Source organism: Argiope bruennichi, chromosome 4 (assembly GCF_947563725.1).
Source record: "Argiope bruennichi chromosome 4, qqArgBrue1.1, whole genome shotgun sequence".
Taxonomy (NCBI): Eukaryota; Metazoa; Arthropoda; class Arachnida; order Araneae; family Araneidae; genus Argiope; species Argiope bruennichi.
Genome location: NC_079154.1, coordinates 78427959 through 78450112, shown reverse-complemented (window position 1 = coordinate 78450112; position 22154 = coordinate 78427959). Strand labels below are relative to the sequence as shown.

Below are 22154 nucleotides of genomic sequence, written 5' to 3'. Positions count from 1 at the left end.
TATTCTATGTTACATATATATATTTATATATGAAAACTCTTATGCTCTAATGCTTTCATGGTAATGTAAAACTTGAAACTAAACATCATGCATTAAAAATTATTAAAATCATATAAAAATATTATTTTCCCAAAAAAAAGCCAAAAATATTAATATTAAAAGAAAATGAACACATATACTGGAAGACTAGAGATAATTTTTCTTATTCTTAAAATTTTAAGGAAAAAGTATAAATCCAACCGAATCAAAATCTCTATGCATAACTATTTATTTTTGACTCATTTTTCTTTTCTTTTATTTATTTTTAAGGATTTATAGCAGCTTTTTTTTATAGAGCAGGCTTTTAAAAATTCATTAAATGGAATTCGAAAATGTTTTTAAAAAAATTCTATAAATAGTTTCATTTAACAGTGGAAAAACAGTCGAAGAAAATTTAGAATTTTCTAAAAACTTTCTCATATACGAAGTATAAAGGAAATATTGTGATCATCAAAAAATTCGAACGCTCATTTTGACGAATTTACACATTCCAAACATCCCTTATTTCGAAAAACAGATTTCTTTCATTAGTCGATTTGTGAACAAAACTCCATAACGCTTACATTTAGATTCGTGAAATTTGGTATATGGATTAACGACTAAATTTGTAGATTGTCTATCAAATTTTAAATAAAATTCACTTACAGGAAATTTGCTTATATGGAAGTTTGATTAAAAATCAATTCGGGCTGGCGTCCTGGCATAGGGGTCTTCCCCGTGATCTGGGCGTCCTGGATTCGAGTCCCAGTTTGGGCATGGTTGTTCTTTCGTTGTTCTATCTGTGAGATGTGTGAATGGGCTCTTCTGTAAAAAGGGATTGTGCAAACGAATGAGTGATGCGTGAGTAGCAAAGTCGTACTCTTGGCCCTAGTTGGCGCTACTATAAAAACCAGAGACGCTCCCCCACCGGCTTAAATCGCTGTCTTTGTACAAGAAGGCTTTTCCATGGCAAGTGCCATAAGAAACAACAACGAAATGAGTTCGATAACTTTAAAACATGAAAAGCTTGCCAAATAGAATTTGGTACACAAAAATATAGAGTTTTATTTAGCATCTAAAATATAGATTTTCTTAAAAACAAATTTTGAACCAAATTCATCAAAAGGTTGAATGGCTGCCAGTGGGCGTCTATGCATACATATAGATGCAATAATTCATAAACGGAATGATTTAAATCACTGAAATTCGATATGTTACCTAGAGATAACAGTTGCCGTGTTAAATTTTGTTAGTGCCGTGTTAAATATTGGTTTCATTCGACGGGGAAATAAAAGGACGTTCTAAATATATACTCACACGATAAATTCTATAAAAATGCTAGATTCATGCTAAAGATCTATGTTTTGTACATATTGTTAAATTTCGTTATTGCATTAACGGCCGGCCTTATTCAAGGTCCATAATTTTATACAGGAAGAGGGGGAGAGACTTTAATTGGAAAATATGAGAATAAGTTTCGGAAAGATTACTCCCACCGTTTTTTTAAGAGAAATAGACTATTTAAATTACTCTGTTTCTGCAACAAAAACAATTTCACTTTTCGAAACTTAGAAAAACATTGTTTTTCCATTTCCATGTATGAGGCATTCTTTCTTCAGAAGAGCAAACTAAAATTTCTTTAATTTTGAAACAATCTAATTTTTTATATAAATGTCGACGAATTTCTGTTATAAATGATTAAAAAAATAAAGACTTAATATTATGCGTTCGAATAGAGAAAATGAAAATCAAATTATGTTATATTAGTTCCTATTTTGAAATAATGAAACGGATGCAAGCATTTGTTAAGATAAATACTATTAAAAATCGCATTTTAATATTTTATTTTATCGAATTGATATTCTTTTTCATTTGAGGATCCGTTATAGATACAATTTCTTAAACAAAACCTTAGTAATTAGCGAAAAATAACTGGGCAAAATGGCAATCTTAGTCTTGATTTCTTTCGAATGTTCACAAATAAAGTTTTCACTCATTAATGTAATAATAACATTCATTTTAATGCATCAAGTACTATCTTTCTATAATCAAAAAGCATTTTAAGACACGATTTTCTCTTCTTTTATCAATTTTATATCCACCAATTTTTCCACCTGCATTTTATACAGGTGATCAGAAAATTTTCATCGTATGCCACAATTACTGTTTTTGGTACAATAACAGTAACTGAGCTGAATCAAATTGCCATGAATAGCTATAAATAACAGAAAAATAAAATGCCTATACAATTGGAACTGTAGACAAAACATATTTAAGTAAAAGTTGAAACATACAGCACTGCGCAAAAAAATTAAATTGCATTCTGCAATCAGTTTTGGTTCGAAAAAGTAGCTTTGCTGTTTACAGCTGTCATGAACTGCTACAAATAATAGAAAATTTTTATATAAAAAATTAAACTATTATATTGTATTTAAACAAGTGTTGGAACTATAAACGAAACATATAATTTAATCTAATTTAAAGAATCATTCATGTGGATATTTAGGAATAAAATACATGATAACACAATTCATTTAAAGCTAATATATTCCATGCTTAAAATGAATTCAAATATGTATAAAAACTATATACAATTTAATTCATATTCAATTTATAGATAATTTCAAAGGAATTGAAGAATACTTTTTAATATTTTTCTTTTTCCGAAATATATTAGATACATTTTCTATTTCAGAAATTATTTTCAGTTTTAAATTCTTACTCTTGTTTTAAATTAACAAGCTAAAAGGATTTCTATATATATCATTTCAAACAACATCCGGTGCTTTCAAATTTGATGCTTGAGAACACACGATTCACGGTTAACTATTTACACAATATATATTCAAATGACTTAATAACTGAAAACAAAAAGAATTGTATGCATCTTTCGAATGATTTCATGAGCATTATTGGACTGTGATATCACGTCGCCGTGACGTGCAGCGCATGCGTGACTTTCCCCGGTCGGTTAAGCACCGTCCCCCTCTCTGCTTCAAGCCTTATTAGATAATACCTGAAAGGGAAAATAAGAAAGCGCGTAAAAAGATAATATGTATGGATTTGTGTGTAACAAGACTGACTTTCGATGACACAGTGTATGATTTTCAATCAGCCATCTGTTACGGCTGTTAATTGGGATCAAATGATAATGCGTGTTAGGGTGCAGCGGGTATCGAAAGATAGGAGTGTTGCTAGTGTAATGGAAAAACATAGTGAGAAATGCTTGAATCATTAGACTTTGGGCTGTTAAAGATAATTAAAAATGAGCAATTCTAATTACTTGATTTTTGATTAATCTGATAATATCATTATTTTGCTTCGCTTTAGAAATAAGAAAAAACTGATATCTAAAACTGAAAAAAGAAGCATATATAATTGTTCTTCCTTCCACGGTGTGTCTCGGCAAAAAATATGACCGTCAATAGAAATATAGGAGGACCTCGATTATTCGTGATTATTGGGATCATAATCATCTCGGATAATCGAAAATTCGGTTAATAGAAGTTATATTTTGTATCATAGTTTCCTTTCATTTAACTAAGTTTTTCAAAATTATTTACTTGAATTTACTTTCACAATTATTGTTGCTCGTGTAAAAAAAACACACATGCTTGAATCATTAGACTTTAGATAAATGCTTGAATCATTAGACTTTTGCTGTTAAATATAATTAAATCTGAGCAATTCAGATTATTTAGTTAATCTGATGATATCATTATTTTGCTTCGCTTTAGAAAAGAAGAAATAACTGATGTATAAAAATAAAGTATGAAGTTGGATAGATAAATAATTATTTTTCCTTCCACGTTGTGTCTTAGCAAAAATATGATTGTCGGTAGAAATATATAGAACCTCGATTATTTGAACTTATTGGAATCATAATTAAAACGGATAATCGAATCCTAAGTTGATAGAAGTTATATTTTATATCATAGTTACCATTCCTTCGAGCAGGTTTTTCAAAATTATTTACTTGCAATTATAAAAGAGAGTAAGTAATACTATTTATTAATATTTTAATAATTTTTATTAATTACCAAGTTTGTAACATGGATTACAAAAAACATTCATTAGATTCGACAGGGACTCTCAAATATTACTGATTTTCGTTGCTTAATGTGTATTTACTCTATGGCTCTTTAAAGATAGTCTTAAAAGAATTTTGCCGATCAAAAATTTTTATAAACACATTTATAATCCTTTGTTTTCGTGGTATTTATTTACATCCTTGTTAAAGTGCTTTAGAATTCGACCTCCAAATATAAATAATTCTTTCGATTATAAAAGATAATTTCCAAATAACGACCTTAAACAAGTCTCCGCATTCTAAAAAAATCAGTTTCAACGTCAGCTTTGACATATTGCTCAGAAAAAAATTTCTCGATTTTATTTTTTTAAAAAATATAGATCGATTTTCTGGAGACAAAAAGGTTAACAGAAATTTAGATTAATAAAAATCCGAATAATGGAAATTAAATTAATGATTCTCATCCAAAAGGAAGAAATTAAACTTAGAAGAAATGATGAAGAAGGAAATTCAATAAAATTTTTGAAAGAAAGAAAAGACGCATTTAAAGTTAACATGAACATTTCAGCAGTAAACATATGATGATTGTTATTAACTCGTTGCCACTGCATTTTTATTATAATAAAATATTTAAAGTTATACTTTTTCAAATATACATCTCCATTTTCGAGAATGGGCATTTTTATATGCAAATTTTTAAGAATAAATGAAATAGATCATTTATAATATTGACAATCAGATTACTTTTTAACTATGAAAGATAATTTCAAATTAATAAAAAATATTTATCGAGGAAAGATAGAAAAATGAGTGAAGCTAATGTATTTCTAAATTATTTTACACTACCAATATCGAAAATACTCATTCTGTTATCATTTCTATTGATACTTCCAACATTCAGTTATAGCTAGATACGGTCCAATTTGTTATTTTTTTTATTGGAATAATACTTTTGAAATAAAATTTATCCCTAACATGACTAAGAATACGAATGAAAGTGGATTTTCTGTCATAAATCTGAAATGGAGAAAATTAAAAAGGGGAAATTCTGCAATTTCACAATCGCATGATAATATTTTTTATGCCCTCAAGCATCTAAAAACATTTCATCTTGTGTTGTATGTACTCTGGTCCTTTTTCTTCTTGAAAAATGCACAATGACTTCCAGAATTAATTGACTTTACGTATTTGACATGTATGATGAGAATGGACATTGACATCATACCAAAGATGAGTGAAATAATGAAAGCTTTCGAGGAATTCTAAACATCTGTGAAATACATATAAAAGGCTTTCGAGAATGACTTGATAATATTACAAAAGGCAATTTCCTGACTTCAATTTCAGAATTTTAATGACAAATTCGCTTTCTAGATATCCATAAATCGTTTTAGAAATCAAGTGAATGTTTTTATAACCGATAACCTTTCCACCTGGAATCTAGAAAGGGAATAAAAAAAGAATTGCCCAACAAGTGATACATTGTATGCCTGTAAAAGGTATGAATCTATGCATCTGAAGGTGGTTGAGATGAATGAGTTTGGCGTCACCTGAATAACTGATGAAATGGAATTGTCAAATTGCGTGCATAGAGGACATGCTCTCACTCTATCTTTATTCTTTTTTTGCGATACGTCTTAAGGAATTTTCACATTCAGTGCTATTTCGCTGTGCAGATAATAATTTAGGAATTCGTTTTTATTTCTTTTGGACTAGCATTTACGTAGTGTAAATCGTACCTTTGGGTTTTAATAAATAGTTAATCTACTCAATTTATGTGATTAGTCTATTTAATATAATACCCAAAACTGGGACAGGTACACTCCCTTACTAAAAATCGCTCTAAGAAAATTATCATTATTGTGTAATTGCTAAGAAAGTGATCATTATCGTGTTTGAAACTTGTTGCTAAATAAAAAAAAAATGTATATATTTCTAATAATTTTGCTAGATAATTAAAAATAAAAGCTGCAGTGAAATTCATTCTCATATAAATGCGGGAAAAGGCAACGACTAGCATTAATATGTGAAATATATTTATTAAGATTAAAAGGCAAAGGACAGAACATTACTAAATTAACATAAAACATAAAAAGATACACGAGTGTAAATCGTACCTTTGGGTTCGATTGGTTGGATTTACATGAGTGTAAATCACCTTTGGGTTCGATTGGTTGGATTTACATGAGTGTAAATCATACCTTTGGGTTCGATTGGTTGGATTTACATGAGTGTAAATCGTACGTCTTACAGTCTCACCGCCAAGCTCTCGTCTGCCAATAATGGCGGGAAAGCATCATGTTATTAATGACGCAACATAGCACCATACAGAATATGAGAATTGTTAGCAGCTCCCACATAAACATATAGAGTACACTCCCGATTATCCGCGGAATTGGGTGGCGGATAACAAAAATCGCGGATAATCTGAAAAAAGCTAAAAACGGGTATAGCAAAAGAAAAAACAGTCATTCCAACTTTGAAAAATCGTTTTATGTACAATAAAACGTAAAATAAACAGCAGGAAATGTTTAACTAACGCTTACTATTTTAGTATATCACTCAAAACTAACCTAAAATGCATTTTGTTAATGAAAACAGAAAAGTGCTTTGTACTTATGAGAGGCGTCAAGAATACACAGACAAATTAATACATATGTACTGTTTTAATACTATAATGTATTATGTAATTACAAAAGCATAACTGTAAAACTACACCTTTTTGAAGAAATAAGTCATTTGTGTTTGATTCTTGCTTTGGAAGCATTTTCTCTTTGTTTGGAAGCAAAAAAAAAAAAAAAAAAAAAAAAAAAAAAACTTAGTGCGGCAGGCGCGGATAATCGGGAGTCTACTGTATTATATTAAAAAATTAATGACTATAAACAAGAATAGTAATACTAAACACAGCATAGGTCTGATGATTTGGTGATTGACCTTCGAGTTCAGACAGACGAGTGCATTTGCTGAGAGGAGAACGAACAAAACGATGCGAAGAAATAGTAGGGTTTTAATAAGAAGATTTGATATATATTCACTTGCTTACATTATTAATATATCTTCAATCACATGTGTGAAGAAATGAATCGAAGTCAGATTCGATAAGTTTTGGTAATGTCCATATCTCTTTTCTTATCAAAATAGATTCTATTGATATCATGCAATTTTTAAATTATACTCGTTAACTTATTGCAGCCAAGAAACAGTAAACCGTAAATGTAATATTAGATTGTTTGAATAAATCTAAACAGTAACTGTAATAGATTGTTTGAAATTAGAAGCAGAAATAGCGGTAGTAGAAACTGTTTTAATCTTTATTTCACTTTAAATGTTAGTTATGTTTAAATCTTAATCTACTATATTCCAAAAGCTTTCATATTAAAAAGAGCATAACAGATATAATATGCTGTAATCTTGAAACGTTTCATCTTAGAAGTAATTATTACTTGATGTTGATGGGGAAAAAATCATGCTCTTCATTGAAAAAACATTCCTAAAATATTGCATGGAGCAGTTAGCTACGATTAATTTGCTTTCTTTTATTATTTTCAATATAATAGTGAATTTCGAAGATTGCAAATGAACCAAGTCAAGTATACAGGAAACCTGAATCTTTGATCTGTCTAAATGCAGCATATTAGTTTAATTTTTCGTATAAAAAAAATCCAGACACAAGGAATATTTGTTATAAACTCCCTGTTTAAGCGGATAAAGAAATTATTTGAATTTGAAGAATAAAATGAAATGTATATTTTTTCATAAAAATTACTCAAAGAAATTGCCTAGAATCAAAATTTGGAATTTAGATCAGATTATTTAGCAAATAATTATTTAGCCTTTCTTGCTTATACAAAAACGATTATTTCCATCGTTTCAATTTTTTGATGCACCTGTTTATATATTTCATTTTCCCGAAAGACCAGAAAAATATTATGAGATTAACAATATTTAATAATCTATTTTAAGAATTACTATTAAGTCTAAATACATAAACAAAGAATACATAGTTTTTAAAGAAATTATGTAATCTAAAGACATTACCACCATTGTATCACATATTGACGACAGAGAATTCAATTAGAAGAATTAAGAATGTAAAATTCATTTAAATTTATATCTTGAATAGGGATAATGCCAAATTTATCGTTTAGAAATAACAATGTTTCCATTTCATTAAGCAGCTTTTGTAATTCTTATATAGAGCATAAAATTATTCAGTGATTTCTTTATGCAACGTTTAGTTCAATGCCGTGCGTAGTTACAAATTCTTGAAGTATTAATAATATTATTATTATAAAACCATGGATAAGATTCACAATCAGAATTCTAGCTAAGAAATTGAGGATTGTAAATTTTTTATAGCATTGCAAAATATTACCTTCATAATGTTGTACCTGCAAATACAAAGAAATCTCGACTGATAATAAAGGAGTGTGTGCGTGTTGGCGCTTTATAGGGCAAACCGTTTCACCTAGAACTATCAAACTTCTCATACACATAGAAATACTTCGCAAAGATTTTGGAGTATTTCCGCAATAACTTCTAAAAGTGTTTCAGCACAAAAATATTTTGATATCATCATAAAATTGAAAAAAAATATCTTTTTAATGATATCAATTTAATAGTCGCGCAAATTTTTTCTTAACTTTGTCATTTAATTTTTTTCTTTATTTTCAACATGAGATTACATTATGGCACAAAAATTAAAACTGTTTTCATAGATTCACAAAATATTTAATCGTGCGATTTCAGAGTTGAAATTTATGTAAAAATGTTTTTGTTTAATTTCTAATTAGTTTACAAGACTAATAATTGAATTTAACAAAAATTGGGAGATAGATGCAAGAGACAATTGCATTTTTAAGAGTTATGACGCCATGGGACTTGAACTCTTTTAAGATATATATATATATATATATATATATATATATATATATATATATATATATATATATATATATATATATATATATATATATATATATATATATATATATATATATATATGAGAAACAAAACAGATATCAATCTATCAAACTAACACAACTTTAATTTCTGTCTAAAGTATTGAAACATTTTCATAAATAAGTAAATTCCTGGGATAATTATGATTGTTAAATTAATAAATTAAGATATCATGAATATATGCATAAGAAATTTAATAAAAAATAAACACAGCCAAAATTTATGGCTAACCAGTTGGTTAACAAAGACGTTTAATAATAATGAACATAATGTCAAATCTATCACAAAAATATTAAATATTTATTTCCATCATTTAAAAAAATAATGTTCTTCCTTTACAGTGCCTTTTCCTCTGGCCGCAGGCCTACCTCCTGTTCCTCCGAGACGCATCGGGCACCCTTACCAGAACCGGACGCCCCCGAAGAGGAAGAAACCAAGGACCAGTTTCACCCGCATGCAGATTTGCGAGCTTGAGAAACGGTTCCACAAACAAAAGTATCTGGCTTCAGCGGAGCGGGCTTCGTTGGCGAAGACACTAAAAATGACCGATGCTCAAGTTAAGACGTGGTTTCAGAATCGAAGAACTAAGTGGAGGTCAGTGAATTCGAATATTAAAGAAAGAGATACATATTCACAAAACACATTCACCTCGAATTCAATCTCACATTTAATATTTGTTTCAGATTTTAATATATCACATTAGAAATTTTCTGTGCTAAGTCATGAACTTATTAGTTTTGTTGTTCAGGTTTAATTTGATTTTGAATTTGGAATTAGATGAGAATCATTTTGAGACAAACTTCATAATTTTGGCAATTTTATTCAAAACAATCTTAAACATTATATCTCTGCAAGAGAGTTAATGTATACCTTTGCGACTAATCATTAACAACAAATTCTATAACGTAAAATATATGATCTACTGATATCGACTCAGTACTTAACCATACGCAATTGTAGATAATTGAGATCCAATTCGGTGTATTCGGATATGAAAGAAAAATTCAGTTCTTTTCGAGTTTTACAAATATTTTCCAACCAGGTTTTAAACACTCGAAAAATTACTTTTGAAATTAATCCTTTTTTTAAGGTAATTATCGGCAAAAGCAATTATTTTTAATTTTTAAAGGAAATATGTTTAATGTTAGATCCGGAATTGTTAAGATTCACTTTGGATCAATTTTGAAACTAATTATTGAAGACAAGATATCACTTTAAATAATAAAGATGGTAACAGAGAAGAGATGATAAACGTCAAAAAAGAAACAATATTGTTAGCATTTCCGTTGCACTTTTTTATTTTACCAGGTTTTCAAAATAAATCTAGTTATTATAACAATTGACGATGAATTCAGTTGTTCACAAAAATTTAGACATTGTATTTTTGGCTCTTATTTCTTAGGAACTAATATCTAAATTTAATTATTAGGAACTGATAACTGATGATAAGTTTTTTTTCTTTACTGGGTTTTAAGAAAGCTTTGTTATTTAATTTAATATCCAATTTATATTTGTAAGTAGTTACAGTTACGATTTTGTCATAATTTTTTTCCTCACATTTATATGTTTCTTTTTTCTTCTTTATATAACTTTGAAACCTTTAACGCCTTTTTAAGTTTTAAATAGAGTTCTCCAAATTACAAATAGCAGTATACTTCTGTGAAGATATAATTTATTTTATCATGTCTATTAGCATAGGGCTTCTCAGTTTATTCAACAGAATATTGAAGTACAACTTCATTATACGGGAAATATCAGGCATATCTCTATAATTTGTTGCATGTTATAATTATTTTCCAATACATATTTTTGTCATTATTAGCTCAGAGTTAGTTACTTTGACTGCACGGAAGAATGTTGAAAGAAAATCTCAAATGCTTCCAAAATAGAACTTAGTCGTATCGCTAGTTTCACGTACAATAACCGTTTCATAGAATATATACATTTTTACCCTACTTATTAGTTAAAAATTTTCATATTGCCACAAAATAAAGCCCAAAATTTCCGCCGCATGGAAAAATAAAATATTATCAATATTTCTGGGTCTTTTTTTTCCCCCATAAGTATTTTCTCTCCCGATTTAGTTTCATTCACCATGTCCACTGTCCCAAACTTGCTCAAGTTGTTCCAAAGAATGTTTTCAAAATGTATCTATTGCTCAGAAAATGAAATACCGAAGATATGTTTGTTTTTCATATGACACGATTGCAAAAGATTTCTGTCTCAAAATCTTTGATTAGATAAATTATATTTTAAACGTTTGCCAGAAAATTAGGAATTTTTTCTAACTTTTTTCGATTGTTTAATATTAAAATATCTGATAAAATATTAAGACATCAATCTAAAGAAAAAAGTTTTGATATAAAATGTTTGATACTATAACATGTTAAAATTCATGAAATTAATAATTCTTGTCCTCCATGTTAAGATTATTTGAGAGACAAAATAAACAAGGATTAAGGACTAATACTTGCTCAAATTCGTCATCATTAAACTATCAATAAATACTGAAACGATGGTAAAATATCCCGACACAGATAGCACTAAACCATCGTTCCGTTAAACGTAGGAAGTTTTTACTTCCAAAAAATAGTTCTTCGCTTTTGGGTTCAACGACGTTGACAAGTTATCACAAGGGAATCACTAAGGTTCAAGCGCTCTTTATACTTGATAGCTGTCCATCCATATTTAACGCAATGAAAAATGAAATCTTCACGTTTTTACAGTGTCTTGCGGCGGCGAAACTCGTACCGATTTCTCTAAGGTCCACTTTAGCGTGTCAAGCTGTTTTCTGTTATCTGCTCCCGCTCGTGGTTGATGTTCCGTGATGTTTTTATAAGGTGGTGTTAAGGGAGCACTTAGTTCAAGGCATATTCTTTTCTAGGCACTAGCAAGTGTTTCCTGGGCCTTTCTTCGGTTCCAGCGAACCTAGAGCAAAGGGTTATGATAAGGAGGTATCTGCAAAATGAAAGGTCTTAAGGCTACAACTAAAATATTTCTTCTTTGGGTTATAAAGTATTCTCTGGTGTGAAAGTGGCAGTGTTATTTGAAAACTTTTTCTAAACGTGCCGTGCTAATGCCTCGGTGAACAACGTGGTAACGCCTCGGCTATGGGACTAGTTCGAAGCCAGGTTCCATTAAAAACTTATAAAGTATATGTATCTGGTATATATTGATATCAAAGGTGAAATATACAACACTGATGAAGCGCGAAAGTTTGCTGAATCAGACGTCATCCCAGTTATTTGACCTCGGTTTAAAATTGTGAGGTATACTCGTGATGCTCCAAAGCGTGCCAAGCTAAGATTAAACGTAGTATTTAATATAAAAAAAAGTTGTAGACACTTTCTTATTACTATTAATTACAGTTATTACTATTAAATTAAAATGTCGGCTTCTTATTGATATTTCTCTATCCTCCTTTCTGATATATTTACAAAAATTATATTGATATTCTTTTTTATTTACTTTAATAAATTAATAAAACCATAAATCATAACAAAATTATTATTTTCAATATATTTGGTTTCATGATACTGAATAAAATAATTTTCTTTATTACACATTTGAAAGAAAATAATAAAGATTTCTAATGAAAGAATTTATCAATATTATTAATTGATTTGTTCCTCGATTTGTTGGATTTTAATTAAAATATAATTTAAAAATCAATATCTGCAATTATAATTCCTATTATTTTCCTCCATCACTCGCATTGATGTAAATTTAAAAATCTATGCTTTAAAAATTAAAAACTTGAATACAGATTTTTTTTTAGTTTAAGCCCAGGAAAATAACTAAGCTGAAAACTCAAAATGCATTGCAGTGTCTTTAATGTTGTTTTGTATTTTGAAACTGAATTTATTCAAAACCATATGTTTAGCTTTATTTGAAATTATTTTTAAGAATCTATAAAAACAACTATAAAATTACTTATCTATTTTTAAATACAATTTTTTGTAAAATTGTTTAACTATAAATAAACTCACGACGCTTGTTGTTTAGTGTCATAAAGATTGGAAAACATGCTTAAAATACTGAAATAGATTGGAAATTGATAGCTTCATGTTGTCTATGATTATTAAAAGTATATAGAAGAAGAACGAATTTTATTTTCCAATATAAAATATGGATAAATAACTATTCAATTCCTTTCCCCGTTAAATTAACCTAACAGCAAATTTTTTAATATATGTATATATTTTAATACCCCTCCTCAACTAAAAAAAAAGATTTACATTTTTAAAAATAAATCTATAGAAACCTCTCATAATAGTTTATTTTTATAAATATAATTATAGAAATTTTCTTGTAAATCTCAAACATAATTTCAAAATTCATTCAATACGATGATGAAATTTTGTTTAAATTTCATCAGGTTATCGAATGGGTTTGAAAGATAAGTTTGATTTATTGTTTGGTTGAATCAATATATTCTTATACATATTTTTGATTTAACTTATTTTATTTTCCTATATATATTTTAAGAAATCATCTAATGGAACATGTATTATCAATGTAAAAGTAATGAGGACAACCATTTTTCCTCATTAAATATACAAGCAGGGGAAAAGATCAGAAATAAAATTTAAAAAATTCTTTTTGTTGAAATAAGAATCATAAATAAAATTTTAGAAATTATATTTCTTTACTAGAAATAAAGAGTTTAGATCTAAAAACGAGTTTGATTTTTCATGAATACATTGCATCATTTTTAAAGCAATGGGCTGAGTTAATTTCTAAAAACAGCTTTATCTTTAATAGTTTACAACAGTCATAGTATATAATAGTTAATAATAGTTTAACTTTTATTGTTTTTATTTAATAATAGCTCCTTGCAAATAATAGAAGTAATTACTGATTTTAAAATACAATAAAATCCAGATTATCCGAATCCCTATCAACTGAGTCGATGCCAGACAATCGGATTGTATTTATCATTTTTTTTCTTTTTTAATCAAAACAACAAATTGTTCAGAATATCCACCAACATCGGCATTGGAGTCGATATTCACAATGCAAAGAATTGTAAAATATTGTAAGTAATTTTTTTTTAACATTTCAAGAAGTTATTTAAAAAATTAAATAAAAGAAAAACACAGTTTCATTCTTTAACACTTTGAGCAAAAGTGATGCTGCTGGAAAAAAATCTTACTATAAATGCATTGGAAAGTTTCTATTTTTTGAACGGAACGAGTTTCTCAACAAATGAGTGGGAAAATATATAAAGAAAACAATCAATATCTCTCATGAATTCTTTCATTTATAATTTAATTTTGAGTTTTTTGGAAAATCTTGTAGGAAAATAAAAATTTTCCGATTTAAAATTTAGTCTTTACTAATCATTGCTCTAATTTTTTCAAAATAATTACAGTTCCAAATAACTAGAAAAGCAGTTCTACTGTATGCGCCCATCGATTACGTCGCTGCTTTTTCTAAGGAATGCTTTGAACAATAGCAAGTTATGTTCAGAATTTCGATTTGAAGATCAGAGTTTCGTAAGATAAAAGTATGATTTATTACGAAGTCTAGCATCGGCAGATGTGTTTATGAAACTATAAAAGCTCGAAATACTTTCTCACATTCTTCCCTTCTTGCTTTCTTGCTTCTTATTAAATATGATAAATGGCGCTCGTCATTTTTTTTAAAAATTTTGATTATGGATAAAGATTGGATTATTTCGTTAAACAATGAAGACTTTTTAAAGAACTCCGTCCTTGTTTCTTCAAAAAGTTTTTTTTTTTTTTTTACACACACACACACGCGATTTGTGTATCTTTTTTAGTTATCAGTAAAATGTTTGGCATTATTGTAAAAAAGAATGTTGAAAACAATGGTAAATTTCCAACCATTATATTATTAAAGTCTCATCCTAGTAAACTGATTCAGAATTATGTATTTCATTCGAAAATAATTCTTGTATGGCTTCAAATCGTAAAATCAATCTGACATTCCAAATCAAACCTGAATACATTTTATTAGAATTCTTTTTTTAAAATTGGTAATTGGTTTTGCTTTAATTGCTAATCATAATTTAAGAAAATCAAAAGTGCAGAACTGAATTGAAGATTCTCAAAATTTACTGGATATGTAAATTTTCACCGCAGTTTAAATTAAAATTCGACCAGCAAGGTATTGAAGTCTTAAAATTAAATCGCTTTCATGCGATATCTCAGAGTCTTCAAATATTTAAATGGGCATTGTTAATCAGTGTTAGTATCAACCTTATAAAGTAGAAAAGACAGCTCTCAATCAGCCATTCACATAATGCTATGAATATCAAGTAGTTTCATATCTTTTGTTTCTGCTGGTCGACGTAAAAGCATCGGCAACGTTCAGAAAATACATTAAACATAAACTAGTGCTTTTAATGAATCGTTTAAGATTAGAATCTCCCACGAAAACAGCAGCGCCAATCAGAGAAGCTCAATTACGAAAGACAGAAATCAAGTCACGGAATATGCTACTTCATCTTAACAGCCTCAAGGCTACTTGAAATTAATACTGCTGGTCTCTTGGAAAAATTCTGGGTTTTCTGAAGGGGATAGGGGCATGCAGGTTCTCAGCATAGTTTGATTGGTCCTTGATGGTTTCTTGTTTCGATATGACGTCATGAAGTAGATGACGCAATTCATCAAGACACGCCCTTTCGAAGAATTTCACAAGTTAGATTGATTTTATGTTATATTGGGTTTGATTAGAAAAAGATTATGTGTCAGAATTTTCCGAGGATATTATGAAATGTTTCTTTGAATATATGTGAATAATATGGATAGAGATGCTGTTTTAAATTTCTATTGCGTTCTGATTCTATTTCTCCCACATATATATTTACAATTAATAATCATAAAATATTACTCATCTTTTTTTTTTTTTTTTTTGACAGAATGCAAATGTCAATTTAAGTTTTAAGTGTAGGAAATGTTAGCCTTCAATGTTTTTTCTTAAGTTTTTTAACTCTCAAAAAGAAGTTATTTAGGATTTGCATTCTTTGAACCTATTGGTTATGGAAATTATTAACTAAATATTAGAATTTTAAAGCTTTGTGTTTAATTATTTAGCGTTTTTATGACGTTCATTAGCGTTCACATGACATATTTTACTCGTTAAACGATATAAACATGCAAATATAAGGTATTATCCTACCAAATTAAAATTTTTGAAAAAGAATTACCCCATTCCATACTGTCGCTATATCCTCTTTCCGGAATATTTAGTGCAAAACTAATATGCGTGTTTCAAAAATCTTACATTAAAACTGAAAATGAGGGAATATATTAACTACAATTACAAATAATATTTTGAGAAGTTTTTGAGATCATTGAGTTGCAGTTCAAGTTGACGTAATCGGAAAATTTTTTGTTCAGTAAAAAATTACGTCCAGTAAAATAGTTTTGAATTACTTTAATTTGTTTAAAGTTGTTATACTTAAACGTAATTTTGTTCTTGCTTTATTTGAATAAAATTTAGTTTTTGTTCTACTTGAATAGAAACGAATTATTGTTATACTTGAAAAATTAAATTTTTGTTACATTTAAATAGATTTTAATATTTGTTATATTTTAAAAGTTGTTTTGTTTGTTGAAAAGAATTTAATATTTGCTTTATTTGAATAAGTTTAATTTTTGTTATACTTGATTAGAATTTTCTTTTTATTATATTTGATCAAAATTTAATTTTTATTATACTTGATTAAAATTACTTTTTCTTTTATTTCTTATATTTAAACAGAATTTTTATTGCAGTTGGATACAATTTAGTTTTTATTATGTTTAAAATTAGTTCTAACTCTATAATCAAAGTTTGGTTAAGAAATTTTAATTTTATGATGAATAAATTTAATTCTTATGAGCTTTATTTATAGTTCTAAGCTATATGGAAGTACGTGCTACAAAATTTATTAATCTTGCCGTCATGCCTAGTTTTTTTTGGTAAATTCCAATTAAAATGTCATTGACAATAACTGATTTGCTGGTTAATAAGATGGAAAAGGTTATTAGATGTCACGCATCTATCTCTATCATTTCTTTTTAAATGTAAATAATGATCGATTTCACAGTCTTTGAATAAACGAATAAATACATCTTTGTCTCCCTTTTAATCAATATTTGTACTTTTTTCCCTTCGATTTTTTTAATTATTTTTTTTACTAATATCTGGAGATATGATATGTAAAAATTTTTATTTCCAGATTTCAAGTGGCTAACTATAAGCTGACTAATTAATTTTAAGCTAGAAATGTTGGTTTTAGTTTACATAATTGATATTTGAACAAAATGAAGAATATCCCTTTTTTTTAATTATAAAGAACCACTCTTTATTCTGCTTCTATAATGAATTTTTTTTTGCACATTTGTGGTACTGCTTGCATGATTGTTAATGTAGCGGTATATCCTCTTGGCTCGATTGCAAGAGGGATATTCGCAAGGGTGTTGAAGCGTGGGCACCTTCTAACATCTGAAAAAAACTATCACCCTTTGGGCGGACAGTAAGTGATAATTTTACTGACATTTTGTTTCCTGATATGCCGCGCTCTATCGATCATAACACTGTCTCATTTGGGCGGCAATTATGGTGAATAATGGTACGATTGTGTTCAGAGAGTCGTCGTTTAATGTCAAATACATAAAAGGTTTATACCATTCATCACTGGAGGCGAGGGGACGTGCTTGTTGTGAGTTACACGGTCTCTTTCATTTTAAATAATCACCTTTGCTTCGTATCTGTGATGAGCATTTGATAAAATGGTGATTCAGGAACAGTGATTTAAAGCGGTGAAACTGTGCCTGGATTTTATTTTATATATTTTTGACATATCTGTGAAATTATCGAATCCCATTCATCGTGGGAGTTGAAGCGACCTGCTTATCATGATACGGAATGTTTTCCTTTTTAAATGGTCATTTTGGTTACGAGGTTATGATAAATTGGTGAAGCAGGAGAAGTGATTTAGAATACTATAATACTTCTCGGCCCATTTTATGTATTTTGTTCTAAATTTATAAAAGCAAATAACACTCTTGGGATCTAGTGCTCAGTTATAGCTATTTTACCTACTTTAACTGTTTTGTTCTTTAAATGAATAGAAGGTATGTTATATCAAGAGTGTTAAAAATATAGAGCCTATTGATTTTGTTTCAATGCCATCTAGCATATATATTCTTTTTATGTAGATATTAAAATCATTTGAAAGCAAAAACTAAATTTTAATTAAAGAAATTAAAATGAAATGAATCTTTTGTTTCTTTTTTCTATCCCTTTTTTACGAAATTTGTTTAGTTGCTCTAATATAAATAAAAATGAATGGCTTGGTATTGCTGTGTATATTACTTTTTAAATGATCAGTGTGCAATTATTTGTGAAACTTTTAATGATTTGCTTAGCATTTTAATAAGTGAAAATAAAAGCTTGGAAAACAATCATTGGCAAACAGAATTGTTTGAAGGTTAATAATGTGTAATATTTTGCTGAAAAAATTTTATTCAACACATGCATCGCGAAAAGAATATTTAGTTTCATTTTTTCTTACAAAGGAATTACTTTGGAAGGAATAAAATATTGACTTGAATTTCACTTAAAAAAACGTTGCCGTTAATTTAACCTTTCTTCAAAACAAAATTTTGGATTTAATTTTGTTAATTTTCAATAAATTTTATATTTTATATTATTGAGTTGTTGTTAGTAATTGAAACCCAATCTTAGATAACACATTAAAATAGGAATAGTACAATAATTCTACTTTCGATAATGAATAAAAAAGTTATGTCTTTCGATCTTGATCAATAAATGATATTTAAAAGTTGGAATGAAATAAATGAAAACATGGAACCAAATATTGAAAATGAAAGTAACTAAGTGATGAAAGAAAGTGATTAGCCTTTTTGAGTCAGCAAATTCTTAAAAATTACTTATTATAAAACGGAGTTATTTTGTGTCAATGAATGTGACACTCAATATTGCTCAACTTAATTTTATTTTTGCCGGTCCCTCTAGAAGAAATACTCAGAAACTCACATCATAGATAAAACCATCAGATTTCGTCAATTAATTTTTGCCAATATTTGGACTGAATAATGAAGAAGAATCTATTTTAATGATTAAATATGTATCGCGAATTTGACTGGGGATGAAAAAAAAAAAAAAAAAAAAAAAACCAGAAAAATGAGATTTTACACTCATTATTACAAAGTTAACTATTGTTTTTAATTAAAAATCTCTAAAACGATAAAATAACAAATAAATTATTTAGAAAAACAGAAATCGTATAAATTAATCGTTAATTTATGCAATGTTTATTCATTGCTCTTTGTATGTTTTATTCAAATATTATAATCAAAATCAAAAATAAATCTTGAAACAAAATGTTGAACATGTTCTAGATAAATACTTTATACTGTCCTACGCAAAATAACGCGAATCACGTTTTTCTTTAGGTGAGGGTTAATATAACACAGAACTATATCAACATCAGGTTCAATAACAAATTATATCAAAAAATCTCTCGCTGACGCCCAAATCTCATGCACAAAAGGTTTTAATAAACAATTGGGATCCGATTGTTGCAGCCTTTTAATGAGCATAACATAATTTTTCTTGCAAAATGTCAAAAAAAGAAACATTCTGCAGCACTTGGAAAAACTCACCGCAATCAAAATGTAAGAAAGAAAGAGGAAGTGAAGTAGATTTAACAGAAACACATAAGAAAAAAAAATCATCCGTGAATAAATACAATACGCGAAAGGGCAGGGCGTTTAAAAACTTGGGATCTTTTTTTCTACGCTGTGCTTACCAAGAGAGTGCAATTCACCGTTCCACCCAACTGTGATGCGGTCGTGCATTTTTTCTTCTTAAAAGACGGCTTTCTTTGTTTGTGTCTTTAGCTTATACCACCCAAATGCAGCTGTCTTCTGAAGCACTTGATTATAGGGTCTTTTAAGGGTGTTCCGCGACAAGTGCAAAATGATTTGCAAATTTTTCTAACAGATTGTCCGTTGGTTTTAGCCTCAATTGAAGAAGAATGAATGGCAAATCAACTTTTAATCTTTTATTTCATTGTGATGTACGTGATTACTTTATTTGCAGTTGAACCTGTTGAAAATAATCTTCAGTAATAATGTTCCTTTGGAATGTTGCCTATTCAGTTGAGGTTGATTTGAAAACCACAAATTACCATTATTATGTATTATGGATACATATTATATTTTATGAGGATGTCAAAATCTTATTTTCAATCCAGTTACTTATTTAGGATTTTTTATTTTAATTGTATTTACAACATATTTGCATAAAAAATTGTATGCTTAATTTTTGTTTCATATCTAAAAGTCTATTTCATGAAAAAATATTTTATTTCGTTGATATTGGTATTATGTGATTTAATAGCGGAAAACCTTGTTTTCACTATATTTACACATAGTTTAATGTATATTAATTTTTTTTATATTAAAACTGCAATTCTCCAAATAAAATTTAAATATCTTTTCCTTTCTAATTTTATATGCAGTATAATAATTCTATGCATATTTTAGAGACACTCTTTTATTATGTATTAAATCATAATTGCTTTATACCTTATATAGGTTGCGAAAATTGGTTAAAATCTTTTATTTAAAATCATTGGTACTTCGAATTTTTCTCGTGTTTCTTACGAGAAAATCTAACATTAAAATATGGTCTATACAACATATTTACTTCGATTAAACGAAATAAAAGATTAAACGACTAAACGTAACTGAAAGATTAAACGAAAAGATGTAAAAATTTACTTTTTTAATTAATTGTTTTTTTTTCTTTTGGTTTAATACGTGTTTGTTTTGCCTCCAAATTCGGAAATAAATCATTATATAATTCTTAATTTCAATGAAGATTTTTTTGCTAAACATTGAATTCAATTCTAAAAGCAACAGAAATTTAAAATTCATATTAGATGCTATTTGCGCAGTTTATTTTGAATTACATTTAAGTATGTTTTTCCAAATTCTGTACACTATTTATTCATTTAAATAATTTATTATTTTAATTTAAATATATATTTTTAGATTATAAAAATATTTTAATTTGAACCATTATTATTTTTTATTAAAATTGTTTTCTCTTTGTTAAATCTGAATTGTTTATTCAGATAAATAACCAAAACTCATCTTTTTTTCGCCATTTTTGACTTTAAAAATTTCTTTTTTTTTTACCATATTCATTTTTACCATATTCGGATTTAATTTATTTTTTTCCATAAATGAAATTTTCATTTCTGCCCATAAATTACTATTTAACCAAGTCTCACTTTAATTACATAATTAATTAAAATGCAGATTGCATTAATAATGTAGGTACGTTAAATAATTACAAATTTATTTTCTAACTATGCTATAATCATAAAAAAACAATCGGACACTACAATTTTATAGGAAGTTTTCATATATTTAAGGAGGATGTGATGTTTAATGAATTTCATTATTCAGTTTTAATACATCTTTTATTTATAAAAACAAATGCTTTAACTATATATATATATATATATATATATATATATATATATATATATATATATATATATATATATATATATATATATATATATATATATATATATATATATATATATATATATATATATATATATATATATATATATATATATATATTTCTCCGTTAATGAATTTATTTTAATTATACTATAAAAATATTTCATGCTTAAATTGCCAGAATTTAAGTAATTTTAAAGGTTATTTTATTCAAAAAAGATTTTTATTCTCATCGTAAAAAAACAATGATGATTCCCAATCGAGTTAATTTGAATTAAATTTACCAAGTACTGATAATGTAATTATTTTAAGATCTATCAAATAAATTAGAATTCATTCTTTAGAAATTAAAAGAAAATATGTTATAGAAATCAAGGTTGTTAGCTATTTAATTGCTTAAATTAAGTAACTAGCATTTGGGTCACCTCTTCAAACAAGCATTAATCGCTACGTTAAAAGGCAAAAGAAAACCTTTATGAATCATAAAATTATTTTGTAAAGAATTTTACTTCCTTTTTGAAAAAAAAAAATGTATCATTTAGAAACATCTGTGCTATTATTTCTATAATTATATATTTTATAGCAAACAAGAGGGAAATAAACATTACTGATGTAAGAATACT

At 27.5% G+C, this 22154-nt stretch overlaps 1 protein-coding gene across 1 annotated transcript in view; it reads left to right on the top strand.

Annotated features, from left to right (window-relative positions):
* LOC129967149 (T-cell leukemia homeobox protein 1-like) overlaps positions 1-22154 on the top strand; it is a 61234-nt gene that overhangs the window by 16735 nt on the left and 22345 nt on the right. Inside the window, exon 2 of the mRNA XM_056081842.1 lies at positions 9352-9604. Coding sequence (XP_055937817.1) covers positions 9352-9604 — 253 coding nt within the window. The remainder of the gene's footprint in view (positions 1-9351; positions 9605-22154) is intronic.